At 43.7% G+C, this 11,323-nt stretch overlaps 1 protein-coding gene across 1 annotated transcript in view; it reads right to left on the bottom strand.

Annotated features, from left to right (window-relative positions):
* Nucleotides 1-4,532: 4,532 nt before the first annotated feature.
* LOC117774385 (hexokinase-4-like) overlaps nt 4,533-11,323 on the bottom strand; it is a 13,193-nt gene continuing 6,402 nt past the window's right edge. Inside the window, exons 3-11 of the mRNA XM_034606789.1 lie at nt 8,315-8,477; nt 7,853-8,001; nt 7,574-7,693; nt 7,184-7,279; nt 6,724-6,823; nt 6,097-6,280; nt 5,706-5,861; nt 5,354-5,587; nt 4,533-4,914 (exon numbers count right to left, since the gene is read on the bottom strand). Coding sequence (XP_034462680.1) covers nt 4,704-4,914; nt 5,354-5,587; nt 5,706-5,861; nt 6,097-6,280; nt 6,724-6,823; nt 7,184-7,279; nt 7,574-7,693; nt 7,853-8,001; nt 8,315-8,477 — 1,413 coding nt within the window. The 3' untranslated portion in view covers nt 4,533-4,703. The remainder of the gene's footprint in view (nt 4,915-5,353; nt 5,588-5,705; nt 5,862-6,096; nt 6,281-6,723; nt 6,824-7,183; nt 7,280-7,573; nt 7,694-7,852; nt 8,002-8,314; nt 8,478-11,323) is intronic.

The raw sequence follows: 11,323 nt of genomic DNA, 5'->3' as shown, positions 1-11,323 counted from the left end.
CACTCTGAAATGTATAAAAAGTACAAAAGTACTGTGATACAGGTCAAAAAGTACTAATGTAATCTGATACAGGTCAAAAGTACTTCAGTTAACTACTTAGTGAATTCAGATTATTTACTCAAGTAAAAATAGCAGTATTGCAGTATATAAGTAATCTGTTACTTATATACTGCAATACTGCAATACTTTTACTTAATCTGTTAAGTAAAAGTCAAGTATTTCAATTTTATTTAATTAACACTTTTAAAATATACTATACTTTTATTTTTGTACCTTTAGGTTTATTGTATTTTCCTCTGCCCTCGTCTCTGCGTTTATACATTTATACAACAAGAGAAAAAGTTCAACAAGAAACTTCAGGGAAATCACAATTAATACTCGTTAAATCATTTCCTCATAACATAACTTCCAGTTTCCCCTCGTTAGATCGTTAAATGTGGTTTGAATGACTTCCTGTAAAATCATCTTTTCACAATTTGTACTTATTAATAAGCAGATTATAAATAAATAAATACGTATTTTAGAATAATAATAACAGCATTAGTAATTGTCTCTTTATACACAACATGATGGATGAAGGAGATAAAGGAGCGATTATACTGTTAAAAGCTGTTGTTACCGGGTGTGTCCACCAGGGGGAGGAGGCACGTGCTGCGTTTAAACCTCCACAAACTCCCCCCCCCCCCCACCCCCCCCCCCATGAGGCCCTGCATGCTGGTTCAGACTCAAAGCCTCAGATCAGAATCAGACTCGTGTTCTCGCTGCTTCACTTTGTCACATGTTCGGATGTTTGGTCAAAATCAACAAAGACTCATGGGAAATAAATCAGACGCTTTATTGATCTGAACGTATAAACCTGTAAAAATACTCCACTGTGAGTAGAAGTATTTCTGTAATGATACAATTAGATTATTATTGGATAAATAAAAGTGTAAAAACTTTATATGTTGGATTATTTTATTAACTGTTTGTCTGATTTTGTTCTTTGAGAAGCACAAAGTGTAAATCTCAGATTTCATTCAGCTCATTAATCTGCTCTGGACTCACACTTTTGTTTATTCGTCTCATTAAATCACTTTTTCTAATCTGCAGCAAAAAACATCTGAAAGATCCTGAGGAGCAGATTCAGGACTTTCTCCTTTAAACTGTGTTTGAGAATAAACAGGAATCAGTTCACTTTCTGCTGCCGGTGGAGCCTCCAGACCTTTATCCCCAAATTACCTCCAGTCGAGAGGCAGGAGGACGAGGAGGAGGAGGAGGAGGAGGAGGAAGAGGAGGAGGAGGCAGGAGGAAGAAGAGGAGGCTACAGCAGGAGGAGGAAGGGGAGGATGAGGAAGAGGAAGCTGCAGCAGGAGGAAGAGGAGGCTGAAGCAGGAAGAGGAGGCTGCAGCAGGAGGAGGAAGAGGAGGCTGCAGCAGGAGGAAGAGGAAGACGAGGCTGCAGCATAAACGAAGGTGAGGAGGGAAAAACCGCGAGGCTGCAGCTCCTGTCCTCTGAGCTTCAGCCTCTGTAACCAACACAACAGCAGCTGGTTCCTTCACGTTCTGTTTCTACTTATTTATATTCATCTATTTATTATTTATACTGGAAACATTTCATTCATGTTCACAAAAACAGTTAATTTAATTTGATGCATTCCCAGTTATTAGTTATTTATTATTTAATCTGTTTTCAGAGCTACACTGGACACATGTTCCTGACGTGTTCCTCACGTGTTCCTGACATGTTCCTCACGTGTTCCTGACGTGTTCCTCACGTGTTCCTGAAGTGTTCCTCACATGTTCCTAACGTGTTCCTGACGTGTTCCTGACGTGTTCCTGAAATGTTCCTCACATTTTCCTGACGTGTTCCTGAAATGTTCCTCACATGTTCCTGAAGTGTTCCTCACATGTTCCTTAGGTATTCCTCACATGTTTCTGTCATGTTCCTGACATGTTCCTGAAATGTTCCTGACATGTTCCTCACATGTTCCTGACGTGTTCCTGAAATGTTCCTGATGTGTTTCTGACGTGTTTCTGACATGTTCCTGACGTGTTCCTGAAATGTTCCTGACGTGTTCCTGAAATGTTCCTGACGTGTTTCTGACGTGTTCCTGAAATGTTCCTGACGTGTTCCTGACGTGTTCCTGACATGTTCCTGACGTGTTCCTGAAATGTTCCCCACGTGTTTCTGACGTGTTCCTGAAATGTTCCTGACGTGTTCCTGAAATGTTCCCCACGTGTTCCTGAAATGTTCCCCACGTGTTTCTGACGTGTTCCTGAAATGTTCCCCACGTGTTTCTGACGTGTTCCTGACATGTTCCGGACGTGTTCCTGACGTGTTCCTGAAATGTTCCTCACATGTTCCTGAAGTGTTCCTCACATGTTCCTTAGGTATTCCTCACATGTTTCTGTCATGTTCCTGACATGTTCCTGAAATGTTCCTGACATGTTCCTCACATGTTCCTGACGTGTTCCTGAAATGTTCCTGATGTGTTTCTGACGTGTTTCTGACATGTTCCTGACGTGTTCCTGAAATGTTCCTGACGTGTTCCTGAAATGTTCCTGACGTGTTTCTGACGTGTTCCTGAAATGTTCCTGACGTGTTCCTGACGTGTTCCTGACATGTTCCTGACGTGTTCCTGAAATGTTCCCCACGTGTTTCTGACGTGTTCCTGAAATGTTCCTGACGTGTTCCTGAAATGTTCCCCACGTGTTCCTGAAATGTTCCCCACATGTTCCTGACGTGTTCCTCACGTGTTCCTGACATGTTCCTCACGTGTTCCTGACGTGTTCCTCACGTGTTCCTGAAGTGTTCCTCACATGTTCCTAACGTGTTCCTGACGTGTTCCTGACGTGTTCCTGAAATGTTCCTCACATTTTCCTGACGTGTTCCTGAAATGTTCCTCACATGTTCCTGAAGTGTTCCTCACATGTTCCTTAGGTATTCCTCACATGTTTCTGTCATGTTCCTGACATGTTCCTGAAATGTTCCTGACATGTTCCTCACATGTTCCTGACGTGTTCCTGAAATGTTCCTGATGTGTTTCTGACGTGTTTCTGACATGTTCCTGACGTGTTCCTGAAATGTTCCTGACGTGTTCCTGAAATGTTCCTGACGTGTTTCTGACGTGTTCCTGAAATGTTCCTGACGTGTTCCTGACGTGTTCCTGACATGTTCCTGACGTGTTCCTGAAATGTTCCCCACGTGTTTCTGACGTGTTCCTGAAATGTTCCTGACGTGTTCCTGAAATGTTCCCCACGTGTTCCTGAAATGTTCCCCACGTGTTTCTGACGTGTTCCTGAAATGTTCCCCACGTGTTTCTGACGTGTTCCTGACATGTTCCGGACGTGTTCCTGACGTGTTCCTGAAATGTTCCTCACATGTTCCTGAAGTGTTCCTCACATGTTCCTTAGGTATTCCTCACATGTTTCTGTCATGTTCCTGACATGTTCCTGAAATGTTCCTGACATGTTCCTCACATGTTCCTGACGTGTTCCTGAAATGTTCCTGATGTGTTTCTGACGTGTTTCTGACATGTTCCTGACGTGTTCCTGAAATGTTCCTGACGTGTTCCTGAAATGTTCCTGACGTGTTTCTGACGTGTTCCTGAAATGTTCCTGACGTGTTCCTGACGTGTTCCTGACATGTTCCTGACGTGTTCCTGAAATGTTCCCCACGTGTTTCTGACGTGTTCCTGAAATGTTCCTGACGTGTTCCTGAAATGTTCCCCACGTGTTCCTGAAATGTTCCCCACGTGTTTCTGACGTGTTCCTGAAATGTTCCCCACGTGTTTCTGACGTGTTCCTGACATGTTCCGGACGTGTTCCTGACGTGTTCCTGAAATGTTCCCCACGTGTTTCTGACGTGTTCCTGAAATGTTCCCCACGCGTTCCTGACGTGTTCCTGAAATGTTCCCCACGTGTTCCTGACGTGTTCCTGAAATGTTCCCCACGTGTTTCTGACGTGTTCCTGACATGTTCCGGACGTGTTCCTGACGTGTTCCTGAAATGTTCCCCACGTGTTTCTGACGTGTTCCTGAAATGTTCCTGACGTGTTCCTGAAATGTTCCCCACATGTTCCTGTTGGTGTGAACGAGTCGGACCCAACAACCTGCTGCTGTCAATCATGACGTCTCAGCCTGTTTTTATATCATCAAATAACTAATTCAAACCAAACTGATCAGAAACATGAAAACATGAAGAACGGCCTGAAATCACAGAAACCATCTTTGAGAAACATTTATTTAACGTCCACTTTCATTTGTAGTCCCATCTGCTAACATGGAGGAGGCTGGGTTTATGACCTATCCTGCAGAATTTGTAGTCACAGGCAGGAAGTTAAACATTTCAGAAGCTTTCTGATTGGACGGAGAATGAGGAAATGTCCCCGAGTGCATGAGTCATCAAAACATTGTTTAACAGGAACACAGAGATTGAGATAAAAATACCAGGAAGTTGGTTTTATAACCAGAGAGAAATAAAGAGTTAACACAGGATTCATGTGTTTTTAATGTTTTCATTAAAGCAGCATTTTAATGTTGCTGTTTGAGATTTCCCCAAATTTTCTCTGTTTTATTGTATCTGCTGTTTATTTTGTCATAATATGTTAAATTATAGATTTTTTTATTTGAAGCGAACACAAACTCCCAGATAAAACATAATATTAAATTCTAAACTTTTCATGTTTCCATTTTAACAGTTGTGTCTGTTCCACATCTGCTCTTATTCACCATCCTCCTCCTCCTCGTCCTCCTCCTCTTCCTCGTCGACCTCACCGTCGCTGTCCTCTAACAGCCGGGACTGGAGAGCGAGCCGCTGAGCCACAGCCGTTACCATGGCAGCGCCCTTCCCACTGCCGTCCTCTGAGACCAGGAAGGTGATGCTGCACTTGGGGGCGAGGAGGCGAACAGTCGCCTGGAGCTCGTCACTGAAGCTGCAGAGGGAGGAAGACAATACATATCAAGTATAAATATAACAAACATAAATATTTAGGAAGAATATATGGTGCACACAGAATCACTTCTGAGGAAAATTATAAACGGAAATCGACTGATCTAGAAAAATGTTTATTGTTCAAAGGCCTGAGCAGTCGTGGTCCCGCCCATACCACGCTCTCGACCAATCCTGAGTCAGTCTCAGCTGTCAATCGTGACGTCTCAGCCTTTTTTTATATCATCAAATAACGAATTAAAACCAAACTGATCAGAAACACTTGAACAAACATTTATTTAACGTTTACTTTGATTCTTTTGGTTTGGTCCATGTCCCATCTGTTAACATGGAGGAGATTTATGATCTATACTGCAGCCAGACACCAGGGGGCGATCCAGATGATTTTGTTTAAAGCGCCTCTCCCTCATACGGTCTCTTACTTTGGGTGTTTCCTGTACACCGTCCCGTCCACCCCCACGGTCGTCTTCAGATGGTCCAGCCCACGGTTGACCCGGATGCGGTTGACGATGGTGGCCAGGGCGGCGGCGCAGAGATGAGCCGAGCGTGTGGAGACGACGTCGCAGGCCAGACGCACCACGCGGACGTCCACTGGGTTCCACTTCAGGCCGAGCTCAGTCAGGATGGTCTGAGCGTTGTCCAGGCCGTCGTCCTCCCTGCAGCAGAGACACAGACAGGAAGTCAGGACGGACAAGATGGAGGACGGTAAAGAACGTGGGAGCGTTTACAGCTCCTGATGAAATAAAAGAGCGGGAGGAAGATTTAAAATCTCACTCTTCGATCTCAGAAATGAACTTCGTCTGGAATTTTCCCGGAGTCCGCAGGGCGTCCGACGTCCGTCCATCGAACAGCAGCTTGTCCTCCGTCATCTTCACGAGCAGGAGACGCACGATTTCACCCAGATACATCCCACTGATCATCTTCTCGAAGCTGCACGAGGAAACGAGAAGAGACGGCACGTCGTCATTTCTCCTGGAGGTTAAACATCGTTTAGGGGTTTAACCCCTAACCCTTAACTTAACTTAAACTTAACCCAACTCAACTTAATCCAACTCAACTTAAACCAAACTTAAACGTAACTTAACTTAAAATCATTAATTAGTGTGAGTGGCTGCAGAGGGCGCTGTTGCTCAGTAACAGTTCATAGCGTAGCTGTCGTACGTACGTGTGAACTCCAGGGTTGATGGACGTCTCGTCCACCATCACGTCGAACTCTGTCAGGATGTCTTTGAGCGAGCCGTCGTCTCCGAAGCCCCCCCACTCCGTGTTGATGCACATGCGCCCGTCCTCGCCCTCCACGCGCTTCACGTTCTTCATCTCCTCCATGTAACAGGCGTTAGTTCCTGTTCCTGAAGGACGACAGAGGAAATTCACGTGATGATTAAACAGAGGTTTGTTATGAGGGAATTACTTTTACATTCTCAGTCAAAACTTGATGTTTAATAAAACAGTTCAGATCATTGTGACGAGATTAAAGAACCTGAGCACGAAGACAGATGAAGTCACGAGAAATGAACGAGTCACTAGTTTGTGTTGCTCATGGGTTCGTGGCTCGATGGACGTTACTGGTGGTTTTTGTCTCTTTGAGGTTTTGTGTCATTAAAAAAATCCTGTTGATGTTTTGTCTCTAAATGATCTTTCGTGTCTCTTTCGGTTCATTTTGTCACTTTATTTGCTTTTTGTTTCTCTTTGTTGTTGATTTGGTCCGTTGATGATTGTTTTTGTCTCCTTGTAGATGTTTTGTGTCCCTGTGTTGTCAATATTAAGTCTCTTTGTGATTGTTTTACGTTACCGATGATCATGCCGATCTCACAGCTCTGGTCCTTGTAGCCGCAGCTCATCATGGTACCCACCGTGTCATTCACCATGGCAACCGAGCCGATGTCGTAGTCCTGCAGAGAGAGAGAGAGAGAGAGAGAGAGAGAGAGAGAGAGAGAGAGAGAGAGAGAGAGAGGGAGAGAGAGAGAGAGAGAGAGAGACAGAGAGACAGAGAGAGAGAGAGACAGAGAGAGAGAGAGAGAGAGAGAGAGAGAGAGAGAGAGGTGTATTTATATGTTTTCCTATTTATAATCTGAATAACTCGCCCACACAAACTTTCCCTCCGTCTCTACAAAGACAGTTTCACAAGGTTTTGACTCTGAATCAGAAACATCCAGAAATTATTTCACTTAATAAACAAATGTTCAGGTTCATGTGAAATGTGAATTTATCACAGAGTCGATGTCTGAGGTGAGTCTCGGCGTCCCACTGACCGCTCTCCTGTAGATGGCGTCTTTCAGCAGCTTCACTACGTCTTGTCCCTCCACGCCGGAGCAGTTGAAGCCTTTGGTCCAGCGGATCAAGATGCTCTGTGAACACAGGGGTTCGAACGTTTAACACCAAAGACAGAAACGTTTCAAGAAGAAGACACACTGAACCTCACAAAGGAATATTTTAAATTTCTCCGATGCTTTTATTCTTATACACTCTCCTCTCTTGAGTGTGTGTGTGTGTGTGTGTGTGTGTGTGTGTGTGTGTGTGTGTGTGTGTGTGTGTGTGTGTGTGTGTGTGAGTGTGTGTGAGTGTGTGCGAGAGTGTGTGTGTGTGTGTGTGTGTGTGTGTGTGTGTGTGTGTGTGTGTGAGTGTGTGTGTGTGCGTGACACCTTGTCGATTTCTTTCTGCTCACAGGGGAAGGAGAAGGTGAATCCCAGAGGAAGAGTTTGTCCCTTCAGTTTCTGAGAGTGGAGGAAGTCTCCGAGGCAGGCGGCGATGTGGTCGAACAGCTGGACGGAGACAGATGTTTCTTTTAAATCCACAGAAAAAATAACTCAACGAAAGCTGAGTTTACGAATGAAAACAGGAAGGTTATTCAAACACTGAAGGTTTGAACACAGCTTCACTCACGTGTCTCTTTGCTTTAAGTGTATAAAACCGGTTCCCACCTGTTCTCCGGTTCCCAGCATCATTTCCTGCGGGATGGCACAGATCTGACTGTCCATCTTCATCACGCACTGCTGCTCCTCCACCACGCGCACGTGAAGCACACGGAAGTTGGTTCCACCGAGATCCAGCGCCAGGAAGTCGCCTCGCTCTGCCGGGAGGAACAATCATGAAGTTTAGCTCCCTGAACGTAATGATACTTTTAATCATTTCAAAGAAATCAAACCACTTGATATTTGGATTAAAAACAATATTTAAAATCATTTAAAGTTTCCTGACAGAGGAAGTGTTGAATCTTTTAAACTCCATCAAGTTGATTTATTAAGTGAACTCGTGTTTAAAACATTGAAATGATCTGAAAATGAAAACCAAAGACAACTTAAGTTGCATTAACTCGAAATAAATGAACTTCCTGTGTATATTTCTACTTGAACTTCCTGCCGGATGTGTGTGTGAGTGTTTACCCGTCCCGTCCGGCGTGGCCCTGACGAACGTGGGCAGCATCTTCACGGCCGCCTTGTGATGCGAGTGTTTCCCTAAACCTCGGATCAGATCCTTCTTCAGCCGAGAGGAAACGCCCTGCAGCTGCTCCAGAGACAGACTGAAACGCTCCAGGTACGTCTGCACCTGCACACACACACATATATATATATATATACACAAATATATGATACACACATTTTTATTAGCTCATAATTAACTTTTATAAAGATTCTGACACGATAATAATAAGCATCCTTTTCTCTGTTTGCTTAAAATAAACAAACATAGAACTGTAAAAAAATCTAGAATTTAAAAGACAAATATATGGAATTGTTCTTACTTTGGATTTGTAAAAGTTTATCTATTCATTAATAATAACATTTTGCTGCATTTATTCATTTTTTTAACTCACATTTGTTGTTTTATTTCATATATTTGGATTTTGGATTTTTTCATTAAAACAACAAAATGTATATTTATGATGGTACAAACAGATATAGAACATATATTTGTCATATAAATATTGAGACTGATTTAATTCTGTGGTAGAATAAGAAGACAGAAGGGATTTCATATCTTTCTCCACCAGGGGGCGGTGTTTCCTCTCAGGACTTCAAAATAAAAGCCATGATTAAATTTCTCAGGTTGTCATTTTGACTTAACACAGTGAAATGAACGAGGAAACTAAAGGTTCAGAAGGTTTGGAAATAAAAACAAACTTTTTATTTGCTGGTGTGAAACGATCAAATGATTCTTTCTGTAAAGAAACATGTTTGTGGTTCATGGCTTTAAAATCTGTGCAACAATAACATCTTTGTTCAATTTACTTATAATATGGATCTTGTCAGTGTAACAAAATGAGTTTATGTCTTTGTGGTTGTATTTATTATCTTTGTCAGTTTGTGTGTCTGTGTTCTGTGGTCGACTTATTGCACCGACAGAATCGAAACATTTTACTATAAATCAAACTGTATATTTCCACGTGAATAAAAACTCCTGTGAGCAGACACATGAAGTGTCTCCGAGTCGACAGGAAGTGACCCGCCTGGTCCGACATGTTGTGACTCTCTGGAGATGCAGCAACTATTCATACTTCTCTTCCTGTTTTCGTTTCCTTTAAACGCTGGAAACACAGTTTTTAGCAGCTGAGACTAAAAGGTGGAGCGGTGACGGAGCTGCGTCGGGGAAACAAAGCTGCTGGAGAAAAGTTTACTTGAGGCCGTTTCATTCAGGCCACAGGACGGAGGTTCAGAGTATTGTTCACTTCTGAAGTACTGAAGCAGTGGTTCTCCAACCGTTTAGCTTGTGAACCCGAACATTTAAAAATGCATCAGTTAGTTCACGAACACGTCGTTTAACTCTCGGCTCATTTTCCAGTTTCAATGAATCTTTAGAAACATGTTCAATGAAGAGACGAGCAGCCAATAGGAACAAAGATCCAGGATCAGCCACCGTGACGTCATCACTGGTTTGTGAGCCTCAGCTTCACATTGTGTTCAGCGCCATCTTGGTTTTTTGAAACCAGAAGTAACCATATTTGGAGGAGCGGGGGGGTGGAGCTCGAGGACACACACCCACCTACACCCGTCACCTGCCCCCATTGGACGGTACCAGCTGTCAATCACACAGTGGTATCCACCCCCTAATGCATCCGGTGCTTTATGGTCTGTTTGACTCTAAATCAGACATGGGCCATATACGGCCCGTTGGGCTTTTTAATCCGGCCCGCCGAACTTATTCCAAATATTATTATTGTTTACGTTGCTGAGTAACGGCGGGTTCACACGGGACGAGCATGTCTCCGCTGGTCAGCCCCATAGACTGTATATATAAGGTCAGCCCGCGATTCTGCTTCCTCCGCTTGTTGTTGTACCCGTTGAATGTCGGGGTTCGGGGGTAAATGATGGTCTTCATAGCCCCCCCCCCCCCCCCCCCCCCCCCACCCCCACCCCTCCACCCCTCTTTCTCTCTCTGTCTGTCTGCTTGTGTGCTTGTAGTGGGGGGGCAGAGGGGGACATTTAATTATGTGATTGGGAAAATTAAAACTCCAGGACAACAGAAGGGGAATACAAAGTATGGGATGCATATTTGATCATTTATGTCATATAAAATATGTCATTTATATCGTTTAAAATCATTTTTCAGTGTGTTTCCTGGCGCTATACGCTCGCGGCAAGCGGAAAAAATAGAGGCGCCCTGCACCGATCTGACTTTGTTTGGCTCGACTTATGTGTGTGAGCAGACATTCAGCGTCATGAACGCCAACAAAGCCCGTCACAGATCAAAGTTAACGGATCAGCACCTCACATCTATCCTGAGAATTGCCACAACCAAAATAACTCCAGACTTGGATAAACTGGCAAAAATGGGAGATCAACAACACTGTTCCCACTGAAAGTGAAAGTGATGATGTGTTGCTGCAGCGAGGCTGGAGCCAAATCTCCGACACACAGCCGGCGCGGCTGCTGTAACCTGTTAATGTAGATAATAAAGAAGTTCAAGTGAGGTCATTGGTTTGGGCGCAGGCCTCAGATGTTTGATCAGTCACGTTACGACATTTTTTTGTATTGTTCAAGGCCAAATCCTTTCATGTAATGATTTGTACATGTCATTTATATTAGTTCACACAAACACTCATCCATCTGTTCCCGGCCCCTCTGTCAAATCTTAGAACCCATTGTGGCCCGCGAGTCAAACAGTTTGCCCACCCCTGCTCTAAATGATCATAATTTACTAAACTAAACTAAACTCCTGAATGTTTACTGACGTTATAAAGTGAGAAGTGGAGTCACTTTCTATAGACTTCTATAGAAACTACCAGAGGAGTCGCCCCCTGCTGGTCACTACACAGGAGACAGGTTCCAGGCTTCACTTTCTGGACCCGGAGTCTACGTCTGTTTTTAAAAACACCATGTTTGATACCCGGGGCTCCGCCCCTTCTTAATACTCTGTTGATGTTTGTGTAAAACCTTCAGGATCCAGAATAATCC

This window comes from Hippoglossus hippoglossus, chromosome 14 (assembly GCF_009819705.1).
Source record: "Hippoglossus hippoglossus isolate fHipHip1 chromosome 14, fHipHip1.pri, whole genome shotgun sequence".
Classification (NCBI taxonomy): Eukaryota; Metazoa; Chordata; class Actinopteri; order Pleuronectiformes; family Pleuronectidae; genus Hippoglossus; species Hippoglossus hippoglossus.
Note: the sequence above shows the minus strand (reverse complement) of the source record. Positions and strands in the feature narration are given on the sequence as shown.